Genomic DNA, 25,025 nt, shown 5'->3' with positions numbered 1-25,025 from the left:
CAGTTTAGTTTAGCAAAAAATTGTTATGTTTGAGTCAAGCTGTCCAAAAGAAGTTAGGGCAGATTAACAATTTATTCTCTGAAATTAATTTATCATCTCATGTTTTTATCTATTTTTACTGTCTATTTTTGGTATGGTCACAACTGACCATATTTTCGAAATATAGCTGTTAACCTACAAGTTGGCCTTTAATGCCTCTTTATTCAGACCAAACAATTTCTGTCGGAGAACGTGTCTGCGTCAAAGATTTTGGAAGTTCTTCTGTTTATGTACTTTGTAATGGGTAATTTTCGTGCGTTCTGTGTTCTCTTACCAAGTGAAAATTTAAAGCAAAACAAGTATAGTCAATATACTATTTATATACAATATAATATAGTTCATATTCAAATGATGTTTTCTAATGTCAATATGTAATAGTATAAAATAGATATCCAATTACAGAAGAGAAACAAAATTATGAAGGCCAATTAATATAAAAAAGGCAAAAGCAGACCAAAATCAATATTTTTTACATAAAATAAAAAATATTCTTCAAATCATTTTTTGTCAGAGTGTGTTATTTCTTTCCTAAGCAAGTTCTTTGGTGTTCTTTTTAAAGAGCAACTTAATACCTTGTATTAGCTTTATGCCCTCTTTAACCTCTGTGAATTGTGCAGATGGAGACCTGTGCTTTTTTTATCAACATACCAGTACTTGATAATGTAATAAACAATCAACTGCTAGCAGTATCAAGTGACATATGCATTCTAAAAGAAGTTTTACATTTCAGTAACTATTACATTTAACTGTAATCCAGACCAGTTACCATACTGCCTGGCAGCATAGGTTGGACATAGCACTGAGTTCAGAGTTCATTACCGTTAACTATAATTATAATCATATTAATGTAATCCTGTTTACATAATGATCTCTTATATTCCCCAATGTTCATTTTAACTGATTGACTCGCAGACATAATCAGCCAGTGCAGAGAAGCCCTGATTCCATTATTATTTTGTATGGGAAGTGCTTCTGATTGGTCAGAGTGCATTGAGTCCAGTCCCTTCTCCATCCTTCAAGTCTTTCATGGCCACGCTCTCCTTAGTAACGCCATCCTCTTTGGAAACCACACCCTCTTTCAAGCCCTCGCCTTGCTGCTGCCAATCGTCTGGTTTTGTATTGGACCTATACAGTCAAACCGACAGACAGACAGACAAACAAAATAAACTGTATTAGTGTCAAGAATGCGGGACCTCGTTCTTCTCTCCACGACCCGCCTGTGCCAAAACGAGGGACTGGGTGTGACTATTTAACTAACTAACTGATGAGAAATGTACCTGCGGTCGCAATAATACTCATTTTACATGATGAAATAATGCTAATGCTAACAGCATACCATCTCTCCTCCACATCTTCTATGGTGTCCGGGAGGGGGATATCCAGAGTCTCAGGCAGGAAACAGGCGAATACCCCAGCTATCATTGCAGCCCCACCATACACCACACTGGGAAGTGATGGGAACACCTGTGGGAGAAAGAATTATTATGGAAAGTTGCCTGGTGATATGAATTAGTCAGTGTGTGCTATAGTTACTGTAGTTACAGTCATACCTCATCCAATATGAGTACAGCAGGAGCTGCCATACTGCCAATCCGTGACATGGTCGACACAAACCCCATCCCTGTCTGTCTAGAAATATAAAATAGAAGAGGCAATGTATCAAACAGTTCGACGTCATCCTCTTATCTTTCTTTCTTTCTTTGTTTTAATTCATTCTACTTTTGCCCCTCAGGTAGCACACATGAGATGTACCTGATAACAGTAGGGTACAGCTCCCCAGTGTAGAGATACACGCAGGTGAAGGAGGCAGAGGTGAAAGCTTTCCCTATACAGGCCATCGCTGTCCTGGCGGTCTGCATGTCTGATGACGCGAGAGAGCAGAGGAGAAGAGAAGAACACGTTATGCACAACTTGTGGGTCACACATACTCTGTTACAAGTACAGTAAAAGTAAAAGAAGTGCAAAAGTATTGGTATCAAACTGCTTAAAGTACCAAAAAAAGAAGAGAAAATAGACGATCTACAAGCTCATAATGCGTCACATCGCGATGCATGCACCTTTAATATTGCGTGTGTGTGTGTGTGTGTGTGTGTGTGTGTGTGTGTGTGCGTGCGTGTGTGTGTGCGCACAGGAATTTGTGCGTGCGTGATGTGCATGTGTGTTTCTAACTTGTAGGAACAAAGATGTTGGCGAAGATGATGATGGCAGAGAAGATTAGGCAGGTTGCCTGGGTAACTCGTCGCCCGCAGAAAGTGAGCATGCCCAGTGCATACAGCTTGGCAGGAAAGTCCACAGCACCAAAGATGATCTGCATGAGGTAGATGTTCACCTGCCAAATGAGACAATGGGATTGCATTATTATTCGTTGCTGTCGGGAGGGAGGTTTTAGATTTTATATATATTAAAATAAATATTGAACCAATGAAAAGTAGTAAAAAGCGCTTCAGACAAAACCTCTTAAATCAATTCAAATTGTCTGCTATGGCCTCAACCCGTGGGTCGCGACCCCTCGGGGGGTCGCCAAATTATTTTGGGGTGTCCCCAAATTATAAAAAAAACGAAATAATAATAATTGGAAAATGGAAATGAAGAGTTTACATAGTACACGTAGTACATCCATACACCTTCCCTAATGATTATATCTGGTTTCAGTATTTATGGTTCTCTATTTCTCTATTATTAAGGTTATTGTAGCAGTCAAGTTATATTGGGGGTCGGGCGGGGCGGGGGTCCCGAGACATTGCCAAAGCATTTCCGGGGGTCCCCGGCTAAAAACGTTGAGAACCCCTGGCCTAAAGCAACTAACTCCACCACCTCTCCCTCTCTCATTTTTTAAGGAATGAGCCAATTCATACCAAACCTTAAGATATTGTCATGCTGAACAAATCCATGATGAGCCATTAACATCCATGTTTTATGCATATCACTACATAATGCATTCTCAACTTGCATCGTTCCTGACTTACATCGTCCCTGCAAGTCAGGGACAACTCATGGTCCCTGCGTAGGTTGGTGTCAAATGCCTAAATATACTGTACTACATGGTATGCAGCAAAAAGGGAGGTTCCTGAACTTACTGTTTAGTCTTGGATTTTGAATTGGAATTGAATTAGATATTGACAAATAGCGGTTGAAGATGGATGGATGGATGGATATTGACAAATACAAATGAAAAATATCTGTAGCACTTACCCCAAACTTCTGTAGGTCCATAGCCAGACCATAATATGCAAAACTGGTAGAAAACCTATAGGCAATAAAGAAGAAAATCATACAGCTGAGCATACTAGTTCCAGCTTAAAAGTACTTCATAGTAATAAAACAAAAAAACAATTAAAAATAAACTACACAACTATTCTATCTCTTGGATACTGTATGCAATTTCCTGGTTCCACTAAGTGAATTCCTGGATATCAGATAGCATTTCCTGAATGCGTTTAGATGCTAAACATAATGCATACTCCTTTAAAACCTTTCTCACATAACATTTCTCCAATACAGAGTAGAATTATAGAATATAATGTATATTTTGGCCATTTTTGTATATTTCGAAGGTAAATTATCATACAGCATTACCATACAGCAAACCAACAAAATGTATGTCCTAAATATATGCCATTGTTTTCTCACCATACAGCTACCAGGCAGATTGATATCCGTCTCATTTGTTTGGTCTTCAACAAGTCATACGCTGTATAGGTCTGCTTACTGGACTCTATCTCTTTATACATATGGGACTCTAGGACCTGCACGCACGCACGCACACACACACACACACACACACACACACACACACACACACACACACACACACACACACACACACACACACACACACACACACACACACACACACACACAAACTTATTATTAAAAGTGCAGTAAACGGTTTTGTTGTTACAATATGTGGTATATTCTGATAGCAGGCAAAATACATAATACTGCTTCTCTAAGTAAACAGAGAATACATTTACAGGCCCGGGATACCAATTTGATCTAATCAGGGGAAAGAAGTCATAGAGGATACTTATAAGCTCAGTGCATGTGACAGGTTGACAGGTTACCTCCAGTGTAATCTTTTCCACCATCTCTGGTTTTCCGTTCAGCCTGGCCACTCTATGCAGCGTCCCCAGAGCTTCCTCCGAACGGCGATTCAGAACCAACCAACGAGCTGACTCCGAGTACCACCTGGTCAATCAGAAATGACTCTCAATGTCAGATATTGGACCAATGTGAGTAAAGCTCAATCAATGTTATTTTCTGACTTTACATGATCTTTGTGACCCACTTGTTGCGAACGCAGTGAGCACTTACTATGAGACCTAGCAGATCCTGTCTGTGTGTCTGTCTGTGTGTGTCTGTCTGTCTGTCTGTCTGTCTGTCTGTCTGTCCCGCTATACGTCCAAATATGGAGTGTGTTGCATCACCACAATCACTCAGCTCCATATATGGGCACAAAAGTGTTGCATCAACAAACGAATCACTCAGCTCCTTATATGGGCACAAAAGGGGCCAGGTCCACATATACAGTAACAGCGGGACAGACACACAGACAGACAGACAGACATGATCTGCAGGGTCTCAGCTGCGTTCGCTTCCCGCGTTTGCGCGTCTTACTGGTCTTTTTAAGTCGTTTTACACTGGTTCTTTTTTCAGCAAGATCATCTAAAATAAAGTGAACACCAATCATCCTAAAACCCCTTGACCTAAATATCTAGGTGAATTTTATTCGTGGTGACGTTCCCTGGGCCTTGACATCGCCTTCCCTTCACATGAAACCAATGTTACTGTAAAGCACAGCAAAGCACTTGTAGGATCATTGAATTGTGGACTGACCAGCTCCAGGCGAAGAAGAGGTAGTAGGGTGCACACACTGCCACCTGCAGCTTCCTCCAGTCCCTCAGACTGGAGGCGATCCCAGCCAAGATCATCTGACCGAAGGTGAAGAAAAATGAGGTCAGAGTCCCCACCAGGGTCCGTGACTTGGTAGGAATCCACTCCACCTCTGAGAGAGAGAGAGAGAGAGAGAGATGTTAAGATTAAAAGAGACACAGATTTAGATGGGATTTAGATAGAGTATAGTGTGTGTGTGTGTGTATGTGTGTGTGTGTGTGTGTGTGTGTGTGTGTGTGTGTGTGTGTGTGTGTGTGTGTGTGTGTGTGTGTGTGTGTGTGTGTGTGCGTGCGCGTGCGTGCGTGCGTGTGCGTGCGTGCGTGCGTGCATGCATGCGTGTGTTTGTAAAGATAGCCTATATATGTTTACTTAGAGACACAGCATTGAGGATGACCCCAGACACAGACATTCCAGTGAGGAAGCGAAGGACACAGAAGGTGGTGTAGGACTGAGACAGAGCTGTGAAACAGCCCAATGTAGCCAACTGGAAGTATGACCAAATTAGGATGGCCTTCCTACCATACCTGAAAATAGAGAGTGAGAAACTATTAGAGACATTAATGTGCAATGAATATGTTTTTTGCTCCGCTAACACCAAGATGAGTAGACCTCCGTGCACAATAACTAAATAATTACATAATTGTCTCCACCAGGCCGAAGGCATGGGGAGAGAGTATGTTTTGCACCCCGTCTGTCTGTCCGTGTGTCAGTCCGTCCGTTAACAGCTAATCTCCGGCACCGTTAACACGGTCGATGCCAAACACACTCCCTGGATGCCAACGACGAACCTCTGCCCCAAAACCTTTGTAGAACGGCTTGTTATAGCGCCACCATGAGGCAGATTTAAACATCTTTACCTATAACTGCACCAATCTGCTTGCATGCACACTCCGTAGAGGCCAAGGAAAAACCTTTGACCTGCATTTTTCACATCTGCCTTTTATAGCACCACCAGGAGGCCGTTTTTCCAAAAACACGTTTTTGGAAAAAGATGCCTCAAATCATCCAATTGCCATCAAAGGCGTGAGATGAAAAAGCAGCCTTTTCACATTGGCCTAATATAGCGCCACCAGGAGGCCACAACCTGACCTGGCCTGGTGGAGACCAGGGCACTTTTTCTAGTTTAATATGATACATGCATGCACACAAGCACACATGTGCACATGCGCATATAGGCACTATATCACTGCCTATACATTCGCCCAGCTGTTGGTGTTCTCCATTTTGTTTTTAAAGTCTGCTGCTGTGCCGTTAATTCTCATACCGTGTGATAACAGCTGTGATCTGTACTTTTGACTAAAAAGGAACACTTGCATTCCAGCCATGATAGTTGTCACAGGAGTCACACAGCCACAGATCTTGGTCCACAATTTTAATTTTGTTTTCACATTGAAAACTACTAAACTAGTAATACTGCAATGCCGTTGTATGCCTCGACCAACCAGTTGCCGTTTACGTCTGTCCAGACTCATATTGTAAATTGACGCTGTTGGGCAGAAACCTTGTATCTCCATATTTCATCTGTCACGGCTCACGGGGCAGCCCGTGCCCTGTACCATATCAGCACCCCCACCACCTCAGGACATTGTGGTACTGCAGCTAAAACTGCTTTCAAAGTTCAGAAATAAATGACACGGACTTATATCAGAGTGGTGATTGAGGCTCAAACCGTTAGAAATAAGTTTGTCTATCCTTGTTTTATATTATGTCTTTGTGCTCATACATAATGTCCATGCATATGTGCTTGTGTTAGTTTTTTCTGTTTATTTGTTAAAGAAAAAATCAAATAAAGTAGGCCTACTGATCATAAAAAAAGAAGTAAGTTTGAGGGGCATAGACAATATGATATTAAATATTAAAAACAGTTTCAAAATGTTATTTCTGATTTAAAGCAAAGAGTCTTAAAGCTCTAGTAAGCAGTAATAAATCACCCAAATGGGAACAAGCCCTACTGTATATCTGCATGCGGAAAAAACAAAGAAAGAAATCTGGAGAATGCTAATCCATCTTTCACAGACTTAAGACTGTAACCTGCTTACTGGTTACAGTCAAACTGAGTTGTGGGTTATTGTTTATGTAGCTATGCTACTGATTCCTTGCTACCGGTGTAACTTTCCTCTTCGACCCCAGAGTTGAACACAGTTCTCTTGACTCCTGCATAAGTGCTAAAATCTTTACTATTGAGCTAATAGAGCCATATGCCTGCTTGCTCAGGCCTTCTGGTCAAACTTCGTGTCAAACCAGAAACAGGATTGTGTCAAAGGTCTTGTCTTACCTACATGTGGCTATGTATAAAGCTGCAGTATAACCAGTGGGTGATTGCAGATAAGTAAGCCTGGGACCGAGGCTAGTGGGTGATGCATGCGTGGTTGCCTGACAAAGAGGTTGTTACAGTAAGACCTCGCTGTCGTGTCTCCTCGCACCAGAAAGCCTTTTGTTTCTGACCACTGACATTTTCCTCAACTGGCTGACATTTAACCCAAACAACAACCTTGTTTTGAGACTCAAAGAGCTTGTCTTGTACTCTCCAACGTGGCGACCCAAAGAGCTGGGGAGGGGTTGAGAAGAGGATAAATAGAAAAGAGTTGTATGCCTAATTGCAAAGGTTTGTAGATCAGCTATTTGCACAATTTAGTCTTTTCTTTTTCTTTTTTTGTATTTATTTTATTTTACTTTTTTATACACATTCAGTGTGTCCTTTCTTTGCACTTTTAAGTTAGTTCTCTCCCATGTGCGATTTTTGTTAAAGCCTAAAAGCCAAACAATACATTAATTAATTAATTATTTTTATGAAAATTCGTAGTCAAGTCCAATGTTATAATAGTGACAGCTCTAAAGAGTTGCGGAGTCAAGACTTAGGAGAACAGAAAAGGTGTGAGCGGACGGTTGTGGTGAGGATACAAAAGGCCCTGTTTTTGCGCTGCACTTGATCTACTGTATAGGCATTTTGTAATATTTTGAAAAACATTTTTAAATAATGAAAATAACAATGAGTTTGTAGATCGTCTATTTTCACAATTTTAAAATGTCCTTCAAAATAATCAACAAGTCATAAGGCACCGCGCAAGATAGAGCCCATAAAGTCAAGAAGAGAATGAGTGCAGTGTGTGTGTGTGTGTGTGTGTGTGTGTGTGTGTGTGTGTGTGTGTGTGTGTGCGTGTGTGTGCGTGTGTGTATGACACCTGTCAGAAAGGCCTCCAAAGATGATGGCTCCCGTTAAGACTCCGCCCATGTAGATGGTCTGACTCATCTGCTTCAGAGGACGCAGCGTGCACACCAGATCCCACTAGAATAGACAGAGAGACAGTGACAGACAGTCAGACAGACAGAGAGACAGGGACAGACAGTCAGACAGACAGAGAGACAGGGACAGACAGACAGAGAGACAGGGACAGACAGAGAGACAGGGACGGACAGACAGTCAGACAGACAGAGAGACAGGGACAGACAGTCAGACAGACAGAGAGACAGGGACAGACAGACAGAGAGACAGGGACAGACAGTCAGACAGACAAACCCTGTTCAAGAGACTACGACTAAAACTGCTGCCAAAAACAACACTGCTCATCACTTTATTTAGACTCTAGAAAGACTAGAATATGCCCTGAATGTCAGAGCATATATTCAAGTGCATTTCCCTTCAGGGGAAAGCCGTGTCTCTGTAGACCTGTACCTCTGAGACGATGGTGGTTAGGAACTCTGTGCGTTCGTATGTCCAGCCCTCTGTGCAGTCCTCTGTCTCTGGTTGAGTGTCGTTCACAGCAAGCTGGCTGTTGTTGCTCAACAGATACCACTGTGGCTCCACGTACCTCATCAAGACAGAAGATTGATGATTTATGAAATTATGACCTCTAAAATGTCAATGTGGAAACATTTACTTTCCTGTCTTTCTTACACACACACACACACACACACACACACACACACACGCACGCACGCACACACACACACACACACACACACACACACACACACACACACACACACACACACACACACACACACACACACACACACACACACACACACACACACAGCTGTTCTTGTCCATTCTCTTTGCTGCCATTTTCTTTCTTTCATAATACCTCCTGCATTTGGCCAGTTTGGTTCCTGTTCCATCGGTTGGGATGAAGGCACGTAGCAAATGCCTCTCGTCCACCTGCAATCAAAGAACCACATTGGTTGTATGACATCAACATCATAGAGAGAGAGAGAGAGAGAGAGAGAGAGAGAGAGAGAGAGAGAGAGGGACGGACAGACAGGCAGGCAGGCAGGCAGGCAGGCAGGCAGGCACACAGACAGACAGACAGACAGACAGACACAGAAATTGACAATACCTCAGGTATTGAGAAGTTCTGAGCAGCAGCTTTGCTCGTGTAGTTCACTGGCAGATTGCAGTGATGGCCTGGCATGCCGGCTGTGAAGTTGTTGAGCAGGTTCTGGCTGGCCATGAGCAGACCTGGGATACTGATCAGGCACACGTGCATCCACTGGAACCGCCCGAACCCCCCTATCTAGCCAAGAGGATAGGATAGATAGAGGATACTTACTGTATGTTCATGTACTGTATTTAAATACTAAACATACCGATGGATGGATGGATGGATGGATGGATGGATGGATGGATGGATGGAAGGATGGATGGATGGATGGATGGATGGATGGATGGATGGATAGATAGATATCTTTGGTTGTTGTTTACTATTATAGTATTGTATATTTGTCTGTCATTAAATGTTTCGATGAACTGTACTTTCCTGTGCTTTTTTGGAAATTAATAAAGTATTCAATCGATTGATCGATTGATATCAGTGTGTGTGTGTGTGTGTGTGTGTGTGTGTGAGAGATTCGAGCCATCTTATCAAGTGAATGTAACCAAAAAGATACACTAAGGTCTTGTGCTCTTTAGATCGATGTGTGTGTATGTGCATGTGTGTGTGTCTGTGTGCATGTGTGTGTCTGTGTGCGTCCGTGCGTCCGTGCGTGTCATTTGAGCCATCTTATCAAATGCATGTAACCAAGATACTCTTTCACTGTAAGGAATGTGTGTGCGCATGTGTCCTGTTCTGGACACACTATCAGTGACTCTTAAACATTTTGATATCAAGGATCTCCAAATGTTTCTGATCTTGTGCTATATCATGAACCATGGAGATTACTCAGGGACATACTGTATGTCTACTTTATGTCCCCAGAATCAGAACTAAACGTGCAGAATCAACGTTCAGTTTTTACTTTTTATGCACCATATATCTGTAACAAACTTCCCAGCAGCAGGTGCAAGTCTTAGTTCTTAGTGAGATTATGTTTTTTATTAACTGTAATTTCACTTTTTTAGTCTTCTGTTTTATACTTGTTTTTATTATATTCAAATATAATAAAAACTAATATATATTCAAATGTCCTTTGAACTCCTTTCATAATGTACTTATTTTGCTGTGTTTCTGCCTTAATGCTTAATGTTTTGTACAAAGCACTTTGAAATGCCTTACATTGAAATGCGCTATACAAATATACTTGCCTTGCCTTATATGGGTTTAATCCAGTGTGATCTATTTGTATCTATTTATTGTATTGAAGTAGATATTATTTATTAAATATTTATTTATTATAGAGTGTTTGTTCAGAAACAGACAGGGGTCGCCCCATCACTCCAACTCTTTTTCATCCAATCAGGACATAGAACTCATACATATAATTGTGATGAAACAAAACAAGAACATCAAGAAATTGAAGCTAAATTATCTTTTTTATTTTGGTTCTCTGTCCTGACTGGATGAAACTGGCATCCCACCTAAAAATGTATGTTTATTATAAATCTTAGCTTGAGTAAGTATGTTGTGTTGTGTACCTTAAGGGTCAAGGTTTGGGGTGAGAGAGGGATAAGCTGTATTCTAGTGTCATCTTATATTAGAATATGTGACTTACATGCACATGACCGATATATTGATAGCCAGGTAGATCCACTTACCTCCTCCAGAAGGTCAGCGAAGCCCATCTCTGTGGCCTCCTCGTTTCTTGAGTAGGCTTTAATCCAAAATGAAACCTCTTGGATGGCAAGAAAACTAAATACCCTAGAAAGATGTATCCATCTTTTGACAAACTTCAGCGTTTTCCTTTTTGTATTATGATCCGAGAAGTTAAAAAGTTACAAAAGGAAGACAAAAAAGGCCGGTAAAAAAAGACGAGGAAAATGGTCAGGCCAGGCTATGAACTAGCTATAATTTTTATTTTATTCTATTAGTAGGACTATTTCTATTTAGAGTTTTACCTGCACATCGACTCAGCATTGCAAGAAGTAAATAATTCATAAAATTTAAAAAATATTCAACAAAACCTCACCGTGTTATGTATTTATCAATATAGGTTACTTACTTCTGCAAAGAAATAGATAGTATAGGATAATGCCGGATAGTCCTAATGTCTCTCCAAGTTCCTAAGGTTGGATGAATACAATAGCCCACAGCAGACTAATCATCTAAGCCGGAAAATAGGATTTTCCTTCACAAACTGCAAGTAAGATTGTTGGTTACCCAGTGACAGCCTGAGCCTGTGACTCAACTGTATACTAGTTGACCAACTAAAAACTTCTCATCAGGGCTTGTGTGAGAACAAGCTACACCCCCTGTTCTCTTCTACAACCCCCCCCCCCCCATCTCTCTCTCTCTCTCTCTCTCTCTCTCTCTCTCACACTCACTCACTCATTTACACTTGTCGGAACAGTGCTTGCATGTTCAGCAGAATGATGCTGTCAGGAAACTGCCATTAACACGTTAAATAGTTAACAGTGATAACATTCACAATGACAGAGATATTCTTGTTTTCCTGTTAATGGTTGTTAAGGCTAAAATCTCAACCTGAATCTTTGTAGGCTCATGTTGTAGCCTATTATGGCTTGCTCTATCAGCTGCTCTCTGTATTTGTATTACACATTTTGGAGACAGAATGACATTTTATTGTTGTCAAGCCTACCTGTGAATTGAAACTGAAGTATGTGACATGTTGTTGATTAGAGCCTCTGCTATGTCTCAAGGGTACATTTGAATAACAATGTGAAATTTAGCCATTGTATTTTTGCTTTTGAAAATACCAAATAGCTTATTTTTCTGCCACCTCCTGTAGCTTTTGAAGATGGGATTTCTCCAGTTGGGGTTTGAAATAACAAGCATCACCACAGGGTTCAGAGTGAGCGTGCAATAGGCGACAAACTCAGTGACACGCATGCAGTAATCTGCTCAGTCATGGCGGGTGGGCTGGGTTTAAGACCAGTATCTGATGTAATTTACAGAGTGGTACAATGAATAGTCACTCAGCCAATCAATCAATCAATCAATCAATCAATCAATCAATCAAACAAACAATCAATCAATCATACAACACAGACAGCATTAACATGAAATAAACAACTCCATGGGCTACACAACACACGCACGCACAGTCACACACACACACACACACACACACACACACACACACACACACACACACAATAATTGGTAAATGTGTGAGTCATATCACCACACATTTTAAATCCAGTATAAATGTATAGAAATACCACAATGTTGTATGTCTGTCCAGACTCATATTTAGTATGCACTGTAGACTTTGAAGGAATTGAATAAACTTGTTTAGTGAGGTCACGCCGGTGACATTGACCTTTGACCACCTACTTGCAATTAGTTCATCCTTGAGTTGAGTTAAAGTGGACATTTGTGATGAGAACGGTTAGACACGAGGTCACACTAGTCAGGACAACCTGAAAACATGACTCTGGCCACGGCTTTTTGCTAGATGTGAACAAAGAAGGGTCCAGGTGACACTGTAAAATATAGATTAAACCTAGATAGTTACTATTTGCACACTATAGTCAATAAATCAATCTCCTCTGGGTGGTAGAGGAAAGAAGTATTATACAGATGTGAGGAAGTGCAATATTTACTTCCTGTTGCCTGTTGTATTGAAACATGTAAAACTGATTGATGTGTAAGTACGGTATAAGCAATGTCCACTGAAGTGAGTATCATTTATATCGTACTGTATCCTGTCCACTACACCACTGTACAAGGGTCAAAATGTAAGTTAAAGATTGCTTTTGTCGTTTGGAAAATAGTTTACTACTGCTCAGGCTGGGCTTGTGTTGGCAATTAATGTATGAAGCGGCCTCTGCTATGTGATCTCAAGAAGAAAGGCTGGAGTTACACCACAGATCAATTAGGTAGGTTAGGCATGGTCCGCCTGGTCCGGTAAATCACAAGTAAGGGACACAGCAGCGACAGGTAGGAAGAATTCTCTGGAGCAGCTTGGACGGTTCAAAGCATTTTTTGTGTGTGTACAAATTAAGTACAAAAAAGGGAACACTAATGTTTCAACGTTCTATTCAAATCCGTACACAAGGTAGCAGACTACCAACAGTTGCGTAACAGGTGCAGTACGTTCAATTAGCCAATGTCTGTGGTCTACCAATAATTATTATTGGTAGACCACAGACATCAGCCTATAATTATTATTGGTAGACCACATGCATTGGCTAATCGAATGGACTGCCCCTAGCTGTTACTCACTTGTTAGTCATTTAAATGCAGCCTCTGTTTGTCATGACTGATGAAGATGTACTGAACATTGAAACATTAGTCTTTTTGTACTTTGCACCTAATAAAGAAGGCAATGATCCATTGGAGCTGCTCCAATGAATTCTACCTCACATGTTGCTGTGGTGTCAGCACAGTCTTGTAGCCAATACTTATTGTGAAGATATTACTATGTTAGCAGCAATTCTTTCATCTCTGTTTTTTTTCCGATATGCACCATATCCAAATGCCACACTGAAGTTTATACAAAAACCCGAAAAGGAGCACATACTGTAGGGACTAGGCCAGGGAGTGTGTAATGAAGGACTCTTTGATGTTTAAGAAGGACACATCGACACATCGAGGCCCCCCTGGTGACCAGAGTATACCGGGCCAGAGTGTACCGGGCCCCTTCACCACACAGACTAAAGTCATTGTGCAGCACTTGTGAGACAAAGAGAGAGAGTGGGATGATCCGTCCCTGCCAGAGGACACTCAATGTTTGGCTAACCTGGGAAGATGAGCTACAACATCTGCCAGATATCAGTCTTCCACGATGCTACACGACACCTGCTCTAGTCTAGACCACCCCAACTCTGTGAGAAGCCTCCACATATTCTGTGATGCATCTGAGAGAGCCTATGACTCATTACAGAGTGTATATATTGTATCCTTTCAGGTATGGTGCCTTCGCAGTCAAATTCTTTCACACCAACATCACCATCAACAACACACTTCCACAATCCCCACTGCATGAACAGAGGAGGAAGCGGGGCTAAGTGGCGGCCCTCTTCGTACTGGCAATGCCTGTCCATGTAGTTCATTTCCAAATTGTTGAAGAGTGGAGCATTCACCACCTCATCTTATCCAAATCCCCTATTTGGATAAGATGAGGTGGTGAATGCTCCACTTGCTGGCAGGATCAGGAGCAGCAGAATTATGGTAAGCCCAATTGGCAGTGGCAGGAACCAGGAGCATGGCAGCATTTCTTTGACAAACTTTGGAGTGCGTTGTGCCCTTGGCATGAACCCGTCAATAAATTGCAGGAGCTGCAATAGTCCAGAGATGAGGATATGGTGATCGGATTAGATCACATAGAATGTCTGGGCTTTACTGTACATCATACGCCATTATTAGAAGTAAGAGAGACTTCCAACTATCTGACCTTCAAATTCAACCTGAAAAGGTGGCTAAAAACAATTCAAATCTGTAATCATGAGTAACTATCAGCACTATTTAGTATTCGGTGTCATTTCTCACTTCACTTTGCAGTTGTTCTGTCCCCTGTACCATGTTGATCTGTATTGTATTGTATTGTGTATGGTCATGGTGTTGGGTGCCTGCACATATGCACACATGGCACCAACGCATGGTGTTGTGTGCAGGCGCCCTACACTCCGTCTTTCTTTTATCATTTGCTGTCAAATGTTTGCTGTGTAGTAGCCTACATAAGGCAGTGTGTTTGAATTTGCATACAGGGCTCTCGCCTTGCTGCCCCGATCCCCTCCCACCCCTCACTGGGGTAAATTCTGGGAGTAAAAACAGGCAAGCGTCACTGCATGGCATGGTCAAGGAAGTACCTCACTGGTCCAGCAGAGGGGGTGGCAAAACAGGGCCTGAGAAGAGGAGAAGAGGGTCAGGTCAGGGAAGGTGGGCCAGACCACTCCTGGTCTGGATCCCGCACGACTCTCCTGCATTTCGTCCACATGACCACATCTCCTGCATCGTTATTTCTAAATAATAACTAAATAATGAATGGTTATTAATATTAAAGATGGGTCTTACATTGACAGTGCGTGTGTGGGTGCGTGTGCGTGCGTGTGTGAGGGTGGGGACTGAACAGACATTAAAGCATGTAAAAAAATAACATAAAATTCATTCATTATTGTGCAAGGGTGTTGTACATTCCTATGGGAGTGGTCCTACATCTGTTTTTTTGTGTGTGCTTTTACCCCTCTGGTTTGTGTGTGTGTCCCTCCCGGATGCACATTATTGCGCAAGGCCCGGGTGTTGCGCATTCCAATGGGAGTGGTTTGTCTCAAATTGTTTGTCTACATAAGTGCGGACTGCAGACTCCTTGGATCATTATAAAAGATAGTTTGGGGGCTGCGACTGCGTGCTGTTCTGCTGGGCCAACATGGCAAGCCTTTTAGATAATAAAATCGCTTTTGTGACCGGTGCAGCCCATGGTTTAGGAAGAGGTTTCTCAGAGATATTTCTTCAAAACGGTGCCAAGGTAAAACTTTGCCTCAGAAATGTTAATGAAAAAGTGAATTTTTATTTTGTATTACTATTTGTAAGCGATACAGTTTAAGAGGGGGGGGGGGGTTACTATATATCCCTATCATTGCTTTTATTTTATTTTTATTTTTAAACTTTCGTAGCCTAAACAATAATGTCAGAAATGCATGGTGTAGTCTAAAATTAATGTTTGTCAGGTATCTTCCAAAGAACACTTCTCCACGGCTGATCTGGTTGTTCAGGTCAAGGACCCCTGATTGTTTTTTCAGGTCAAAGACCCAGACTATTTAGCTGATTGTCTCTGTCTACTCTGTGACCATTGAGACTTGAGAGATCTGAGACTGAGATTAGCTTGGAAATGGCCTATCCCCTGGCTTTTCTTCTAGGCTAGCCCTGTTAAAACTCCTATTCATCAACAACACATGCTGCAGCTTTGATGGCTTCATCATGTGACGTACCGTTGTAACTTTACATTTTAGGTCGCTCTTGTGGACCTGGATGAATCGGCGGGACAGAGTTTAAAGGAAGACTTTGATAAAGAGTATGGACCAGACAAAACGCTGTTCCTGTCCTGTAATGTTGAATCTGAATCACAACTCAAAGGTAGGCTACATCATTGCAAGCCTTTCCGTTCAGGATAGAGAGAGCAGAGAACCATAGAAAGATCATTCATGAGCCTCGATCAGTTTGATTGTGATAGTTCTGCTTTTCTTTATCACTTCCAATTTCACTCGTTTACTGTATGAGTTTTCTCTCCTGGATGGATATAATTGGTTTCCCAACCGTAACAATTATTAGTAGTGCTGGAGAGACTGATGGAACCATTTGCTGAACGAACAAACACACAGCAATGATTGCCATTGTTATATAATATAATAATATATAGATATTACACACACACACACACACACACACACACACACACACACACACACACACACCCTGGTAAACGCTTACACCCCCCTTTAAAGATGTATTAGGGAATATTGTCTTTAATGGTCTGTATTATGACTGTATTGTAACTCAATATACATTATTGTGCTAACTATGCAGTCATTTTCTTAGGTCTTGCGTAAACTGTATTTTTGCCAAAAGCCACATTTTCCCCCAAAAGAAGCCAGTCAATTTCTAATTGTTTGTCTTTCTTTATCTATACAGATGCCTTTCAGAAAACCATGGACACTTTTGGACGATTGGACATTGTCTGCAACAATGCTGGCATTATAAATGAGGCTTGCTGGGAGAAGACTATCTCCATAAATCTTGTAAGACCGTGAAAAAGTGGAACTATATAAGTGCATTGTGATTATGACATATTGTATTGTGTGAGCTACATGCATGTAGCTCTGGTCCATAGCGTTGTGGGCCAGAGCTAGTAAACATGCAATTTCATCATTCACAGAATCCTCATTTGTTAATGTACACTAGGATAAATGAACCATCTGCACAAATATTCAGGGGGGGAGGCTTCTGTTTATAGTGGACAGACTCTAGGGCATTTAGATAACAGTTGTTTACATGGGTGGATTTTGGGGGGGTGCACTGCACCCCCTTTTTTTTCTTCAAAACTTAACTTATGGCTTCTGACTAGTTTGTAATCATCTCTCTTATCATGATATGATGACTCGCTGTACGGCTGTAGTGTATGTGTGTGAGCTACTACCTAAATAACTCATTTTTAGGGGTTAGGGCATTGTAAAAACGCTAAAATAATAAAATAAAGGTAAAAGTCAAGTTCAAAGTCCGCCTATGGTTGTTTATTGGAAGCGGAACAGATAAAGAGCTCTTTCCCTCTCTAAATGTGCGTGTGGATGCCGGCACAGGTTGCGCATCACACATGCCGAGGCTGGCATCGGAATGCATCGATTCATGCAGTGACATGCACTGCAGCAGCCAAACCTCTTCTAACTTCCTTCACTGATGTTATGGTACTGATTTAAAGCTCTGTGTTTAGCAGAGCCTGTCCAATGAGCCAGCATGTACAATAGCAGCACCCTGACTGTTTAACCAGAATGGAATGTATGGCTGCTGTGCATAGTGCCAATTCACCCTATTGGATTAGGGCTTAAATCAGTTATTATCAAAAGTTAATTTAAACAATTCCAATACTTATTTGTTTTAAGAAGTAACTTAAAATATGGCATCATTCTCATACTTTTCTAGAATGAGATCTACAGTATAGATCTATTCTCAAGTGTATCTAGATACATGCAGAGTTATGTCTTATTGACTAACCCTAATGAATGACTGCGCAGTGAAATGTGTGAAAGTTCTACATTTTTATTTTTGCTTAATTTAAATAGTTAGACACTTTAGAAACAGGAATATGATGGTAGGACATGCAACACAGGTAACATCCAGAACCTAGCCAAGGATGTTAAATTACTAATTATTAAAGGGGGCACAGGGGGTAGTGCTGTCGCCTCACGGCTAGAAGGTCCTCGGTTCGATTCCCGCTCGGGACGCTGTGGGTGCTGGTGGCGTGTTTCCTCCTCCACGTCATCGGTGCCCATACCCGAAGGCGGGGTTGTCGAAAGGGCCTTTCTGTGTGGAGTTTGCATGTTCTCCCCGGGTCCCCTAGGGTAGGTACCCTCACAAAAAACATGCAGTAATCCTGGTCACTAAACTGCCTCCCCCTGGCCAGCCGGGGCGCCTGATGGAGGGGAAAGGAACTGGTTGGAATAACGTGTTCCTTCCACGCGCTATGTCCAACCAGGGAAACCCCCCCCTGTCAGGTGGAAAGGAGCAACTTGGACACTCAGGCATGAAGGAAGCATGAGTTCAAGTCCGTTACTCTCCCCTTGTCTGTTGGAGGGTGTGTAGAGCCCAGGATCACATTAGACGATTGACAAAAATGGGTTACAAAATCGTGGGATAAAAAATGTGTTCCAGTCATGGCAGTCGGCTAGGAGCATGTCCCATATGAATATGTATTGTATACCCAATCTAGACATGATTGCAATGGAAGATTACTGCTGTGTTCTGTCTGTCACCTATTACACATTTAGAAATTAAAATGAATTAATGAGTGTGCCACCAGCTGACTGAGACATTTGCTTCATCTTGAAATGTCCTCTTGAAATATCAGGGCTCTATACAGTGATTCACTCATGCACTGTACAATTGGAGAAAGCAGATCCTCTCCCTCAATTATACAGTGCATGCAGATGCATGATGAAACTTCTTATGATCGATCAAAGCTGTTGATGAACACTCTGAAATCTAATGAGCACTCTAAAATGCAACAAAATGAATCAAATGTATGTATCTTGCAGAATGCAGTCGTGAGAGGGACCTACATAGCCCTGGACCACATGAGCAAACTCACTGGAGGTCACGGAGGTGTCATCATCAACACGGCCTCCTTAGCAGGTACATCACATGGGTTCAGTTCTAACAAGGACAATGGTGCTGGGGGGATTACGTTAGTTCGACATACATGGCCGTGTGACCCGTGGCTCTGACATGCATGGCCGGTTAAGACTCGCCCGTGGCTTCCTCGTGCGGTTAAGGTTTGGGGTAGGGTGTCGGACTATTGCTTGTCGGACTGTTACCTCAATTTCAGCTCACCTTTACCTCAATTTCAGCAGCAGTTTCCTAGGGCAGGGTGTTTTGCCACCTTTGAGATCTTGAAATGAGGGACAGTTATACGACCACGCGCCGAAGCAGCGCGGTTATCGGGTCACATCGACTAAAGGCTCATACATGGTCTGGATTTTCGGTGGTGGGGTGACCACCGAACTACAACATGACGTCACGAGCCGCAGTGAAGAGCAAACCACCGCCACCGCTCCAGCCCTTCTCTCTGTTTTTACTCACCACCGCTCAACGTTATTTCGCGGTGGTCGCGGTGGTCTGCTCACCACCGAAAATCCAGACTATGCCTTAACTGGCCTTGGAATTACTCGGGATCCCCCAGGAGGACGTTACTAATGTTGCTCTGGAGCGGGAAGTCTGGGGCTCTCTGGTTTAGCTGTTGCTTTCTCCAATTGTATATCTCACCCTTGGCCTGTAATAGCACCCCCAACAGGTGGATTCTTGCAAAACATGCATTAACATCATCATGCATTAACATTTAGCATTCATACTTCATCTAGTGTAAACTCTAAACGACTGTCCTCTCTCTCTCGCTCTCTCTCTCTCAATTCAAAGGAGCTTTATTGTGTCGCAATACAAAAAACAGTTAAAAATGGGGAAAGTATCTACAGTTGGAAGGTGTTCAGCATTTTGTAAACAGAGCTATGTCACATTGCATATATATATACATGTTATGGGTATAAAGCTTTTTTTTAAACATGGCAGCACTTTTTTGCATTCACTTTGGGACAAATGGCAGCATTTTTCTCAATCTGAGTTTTCTTTATAACATTTAAAATTTAAATGGTATAAAGAGAACTCAGATTTAAGATCTGTTTAAAGGTAGCAGCTCTGTTTACGTGTGTGTGTGTGTGTGTGTGTGTGTGTGTGTGAGCTCACAACTGCATTCTTATGTCAGAGTGGCTATTTCAATATTTGTAAGACTAATATTACTAGTGGGACAAAACATGATTGACAGAATATGAGTCTGTATATGCCTTGATTCAGTGCATGCATTCTTTGCTATCCTACAGGTTTGGGTCCTCTACCGAGCACTCCAGTATACACAGCCACCAAGCATGCAGTGATTGGCTTCACTCGGGCCATGGCGGTAAGCAACCAAAATTATTCATTATGTTGAAGCATTGCTAAATGTGCACTTATGCAATAAATTTGGACTTTGCTCTGCTTCACAAGTATTTCCACTTCCTTTGCCAGGTGCTTTTTGTGTACCGTTACATAAGAGTTTTACGTTCAGCTCCTTGGACAATGTAGCAGCATTTAAATATATAAGTCTTTATAGCCTACAATAGCGACGTTTATTACGACTGCAGGTTACTATGAAATCATGCATTTCCCCAGTCAGTCAGTTAGTTGTTTGGTTGGTCACCCCATGCATGACCAATATATGATGTCCCGTGATGTCACGAGACATGACCATATTATGGTCATGTCTCGTGACATCACGGGACATCATATGGGAATGCCCATATATGGAGATGGCATCAATATTGGCCAGCAACTCTACATCTGACCTCAAACTCTTAGATCTCCATATATGGAGCTGACCTGTTCTGACGTTCCATATGTTGATTATTCCACATCCAGCCTGCCTCTTCAATATCTCCCTTTTGACTGATATGTGTCCATTCGAACTCTAGAAGGGCTTGCCCCAAAGTTATTGGAGCAGCAGTGCCTGGCAGCCGTCGAAAACTAGAGTTCTCAACAGGCCCGAAAGTTAAGGCATGGCCCTACCTGGGCCCTCATCAAACCCTGTACACTTAAGACACTGCCCCCACTGCCAGCCTTAGATCTCCATACAGTATATGGAGCTGACCTGTTCTGACATTCCATATGTTGATCTGACCTCATCAAACCCTGTACACTCAAGACATGCTCCATATATGGACAGTACAGAAAAAAAAGTTGATCTGACCTCCCATGCTGTCACCCAGGCGGACGCGTGCACGGGACCTCACCCTTAGGCGTCTTACTATTTTGTTTTCACATATCTTCATTCTTCTTCACCAATACCAAAACCCACTTTGAGGCTTGAGGCTTAATCAGGAGATGTAGTAGCCACAGGATAATCTAAGCGGTGGATATTGCTCATGTCTTTTATGTATGTAAATTGTCTTGTTCTTTGTGTTTGTATATGTGTTTCTGCATACTTGGCTGCTGTGTCGCAAGACAAATTTCAGTGTGAACTGACAATAAAGTACTATATCATATCATATCATACGACTGTCTCGTGTTCCTGTTCCCATTGCTGGCCGGATACCTAATTGCATAACCCTGAAGTTGCGTAAAGATCTGAATAGGCTTTTTTTCACCGGAGGTCTAAACTACACATTCTTAACCTGAACTTTAACTATTTCTACTTTGAACACTTTAGTAATAGCAGCCTCTGCCCCCCGCCACACCAGAGAAGTAGGATCAAAAAGCTATATTTAATTATTTACAGAGAAAGCATTCTCTGTAAATATACCTCTTTTTGATCCTACTTTTAATGATTTATATTTTATTTAGCTTCATTTATTTTGGACAGTGAATCATCTGGAGACACAAATATCCCACATGAAAAACAAGAAAAAAAATCAATTTCAATCAATATGCTATACTGCTCCAAATGATAGAAATTAAACTACTAAAATTAAATGAGGTTTAATGTATGTTTTTCAGAAACGTGTCCTGCTTTATTAACCCATTCTGAACGGGACCCCCTTTTGGTGTTGGCATCGTGTCGTGCTTTAGCTATTGAAAAATAGCAGATCTACAAGCTCATAGCGCGCCACCAAGTGGCGCGCTACGAGCTTGTAGGTCTGCTATTTTTGAAAAAAATCGAAGAACGACTGACATTTTTTTAATCTGATCTCGGGTCAGAATGGGTTTATCAGACCAGTGTGTGTCCAGTGGAAACCTCGTATGAATCTGATCTCAGGTCAGAATGGGTTAATATCAGATCAGACTTGGATGCCATCTCATCACTTTCTCAATGATGAGCACATAACCTTGAATATGAGTTGTAATCTTGTGTCTGTCTGTCTGTCTGTGTCTCTTTCTCTTTGTCGGTCATATTAGGTTGCCTCTACCATATCAGGATATGGCGTACGGATCAATGCTCTCTGCCCCGGTTTCGTTCAAACTGATTTAATCTCCGCATTCGGGTCGACAGAGAAATGTGGGAAATTCTCTCATCTGTTGGACGTAACCAAAAGCCTGATGGAAAAGTATGGGATTTTAGAGTGAGTTTCTCTTTTTTTTCCTCTTTTTTTTCAACTTAAATTTTATTCATTTTTCATGAACAGAAGACATACAAGGACATACAGAAAGCAAAAAGACAAACAATCGAACATTACAATATGTGTTGCCAACTCAGTAAATAAAAAGTAAAAACAGTAGATAAATGCTTGTAGGAGATGAAGAAGAAATGCGTTCTGGTAAATCAAGTTTACCAAGGGTAACTCGACTAAGCATCAGATACTTGTTTACAGCAAGGCCCACATGGAGCATTTCATGGTAGAGGTTCAATGCCTTGTCCAAGGGCACTTCAACGGTGGTAAATTTAACGTGTCGGATCGCTGATTCGAACTGGCGACCTTCCGGTATCTAGACCGCTCCGCAATCCACTCGGCCACCGCTGCCTCAGATCACACACAGACAGGATGAAAATATGTGAGCGTACGTGTGCGTACACACACACACACACACACACTTTATTTTCTCTTTAGTAAGACCTGGCTCAAGTACCTTCTTGCAAAAGTCCACGGTACATTTGTTACACCAATTATTTATTTATTTAAGACAACAAATCAAAGTTGTCACTTAAGGTCTCAGGTGTGCCCAAAGGTTTAACATCTTACCAGCTGCTATATGCAATAGCAAGCTGAGTCTATCATCGGTGTGCAAGCTAGTCCTCTATAGTCCAGCGGGTTTTCTCATTGGCTGTATGTGCACACCACAAATATGTCCAGGTGGAAATGAACAACTCGGAACACAATAGTTTCGCCTTAGAGAAATGGACACAGAGGCAGTTATAGCGGCCCCCCACAGATAATAATAATAATGCAGCTGGTAATTGATTTGATTTGATAAAATAAAATAAATCTTAACCCTAACCCATGGGAAAGGAATGAAATTAGATCGCAAAGACAAACACATCCGCTCTATTTACATAGTCATGTAAATGGAGAGGAAAAAGTAAATAGGATACCAGGTACAACTATAAACCTTGCATCAGTCTAAACTTCATGCTATATAAATCAGTGATTGCCAACTTGTGGGCCGTGACGGCATTGCAAGTGGCCCCCAAATCATTGGCAAAACATTTTAACGATATATCTAAAGTAAGTTTATTAAAAAACAAATGGGCTATATTACTGTGATACCTACATAAAAGTAGGCCTATACTATATTTGCTGCATTCATCCAATTTTAAATACAATTGATGTGCATTTTGTGTTTTATCATAATCTGACTAGCCTCGGAAACCCAGACGTTTATATTTCCAGGGAGGAAAAAAAAGGTCTGGGACTGAGTCCACTTAAATTCGGCCGGGAGCTGCCTATGCCATAGAAAGCATGGGTGGATCCCAGGCTATAATCTGACTTGATCTATAAAATAAACTTTTAAGTGGTCAGATGAGTGGGCCCACAAGCATTTTTGAGATTTTCAAGTGGGCCCTGATCCAGAAAAGTTTGGGAAACACTATTCTTATTTATGGCGAAGCAAACGGTATGTCAATTTGAATAACAAAGCATATAGACAACATGCGTAGTATAACTAGCATCTTTCAAATGATAATGAATAATAATCTACTCTAAATGCATAGGAATTTAGTAGACCGTGTAAGGCGCAACTAATGACAGATACACATTTTCTTTCTAGGGTCTCTGAAGTATCCAAAAGCCTCCTCTCGCTTCTGACTGATGAGACCAAGAATGGAGAGGCCCTCATTGTGCAGACAACAGGTTCACATTGTGCTAGATTTCTTTCTCCAGAAGAGATCACCACTCCAGCCATCTGAGTTAGGCCTATTCTATTGAATCTATTCACAGACGTGAATATTTGAGATCTAAGATGTTTGTACATTGTATCCATAAACCTGTCTACAATTTCTTACATGATTTTGTGATGAGCTTTATTATGGTGTTACTATATGCCAGCACGTTCAATTAGAAACTTCAATTAAGGTTAACATTAATTGAAGTTGTACATTCAGCTACGTCCAAGACAAACCATAGAAGGGCAAGACACCACCTCTCCTATAGATGCAAGTTGTGTGCCAACTTGTTCAGCAAATTGTGTACCAATGAATCAACGCTCAAGCCCAAAATGCAATGATCACTGGATGTGAGGTTACTCTGTAAAACTATAAACATATACTATAAAGAATCACACCTGTGTGAAGTGAGGGGTGCTCTTATTGTACATCATCCATCCATTGTCAATGGGAATTTAATTTCCTTTGTTTAGCCTGGCTAATAAGCCAGACTCATCACACTATTTTCTATTTTTTTTTTTTTTTGCCAACGGCAGATTCACGTCTGGCTTATTAGCCAGGCTAGATTTGCTCGTCTACATATGACATAAATTCTCCATTCATTGGCAATGGGAAATTAATCTTTGTGTAGGACAAAAATAGCCGATTTGCTCGTCCTCATATGACGGACATTCTCCATTCATTGTCAATGGCATTTTAATGTTTGT

The 25,025-nt window shown here is 41.5% G+C and overlaps 2 protein-coding genes across 2 annotated transcripts; one reads left to right on the top strand and one right to left on the bottom strand.

Annotated features, from left to right (window-relative positions):
* Window positions 1-659: 659 nt before the first annotated feature.
* oatx (organic anion transporter X) lies at window positions 660-10,930 on the bottom strand (the record flags this gene model as incomplete). Its single annotated transcript, XM_080780378.1, has 15 exons — window positions 660-1,164; window positions 1,376-1,503; window positions 1,590-1,668; window positions 1,792-1,900; window positions 2,209-2,368; window positions 3,232-3,286; window positions 3,670-3,785; window positions 4,104-4,227; window positions 4,876-5,044; window positions 5,302-5,456; window positions 8,115-8,218; window positions 8,606-8,741; window positions 9,018-9,091; window positions 9,270-9,446; window positions 10,904-10,930. 15 exons carry the CDS (start codon window positions 10,928-10,930, stop codon window positions 1,020-1,022), a joined length of 1,758 nt encoding a protein of 585 aa, XP_080636504.1. The 3' UTR covers window positions 660-1,019.
* Window positions 10,931-15,570: 4,640 nt separating this feature from the next.
* On the top strand, window positions 15,571-24,768 carry LOC308326588 (15-hydroxyprostaglandin dehydrogenase [NAD(+)]). Its single transcript, XM_080779530.1, has 7 exons — window positions 15,571-15,735; window positions 16,220-16,343; window positions 16,899-17,005; window positions 19,016-19,112; window positions 20,351-20,427; window positions 22,398-22,561; window positions 24,204-24,768. The coding sequence occupies exons 1-7, from the start codon at window positions 15,637-15,639 to the stop codon at window positions 24,340-24,342; spliced, it is 807 nt and encodes a 268-aa protein (XP_080635656.1). The 5' UTR covers window positions 15,571-15,636; the 3' UTR covers window positions 24,343-24,768.
* Window positions 24,769-25,025: the final 257 nt, after the last annotated feature.

The sequence above is a fragment of the Protomyctophum bolini genome (genome assembly GCF_963924005.1).
Source record: "Protomyctophum bolini genome assembly, chromosome: 13".
Lineage (NCBI taxonomy): Eukaryota > Metazoa > Chordata > Actinopteri > Myctophiformes > Myctophidae > Protomyctophum > Protomyctophum bolini.
Note: the sequence above shows the minus strand (reverse complement) of the source record. Positions and strands in the feature narration are given on the sequence as shown.

What these genes read in the sequence shown, in the direction of transcription:
- LOC308326588 (XM_080779530.1), top strand. Translation starts at nt 15,637, where the DNA reads ATGGCAAGCCTTTTAGATAATAAAATCGCTTTTGTGACCGGTGCAGCC. An exon ending in AGACTATCTCCATAAATCTT is followed by an intron (nt 17,006 to 19,015) that starts GTAAGACCGTGA and finishes TGTATCTTGCAG; the next exon opens with AATGCAGTCGTGAGAGGGAC. An exon ending in GCTTCACTCGGGCCATGGCG is followed by an intron (nt 20,428 to 22,397) that starts GTAAGCAACCAA and finishes CGGTCATATTAG; the next exon opens with GTTGCCTCTACCATATCAGG.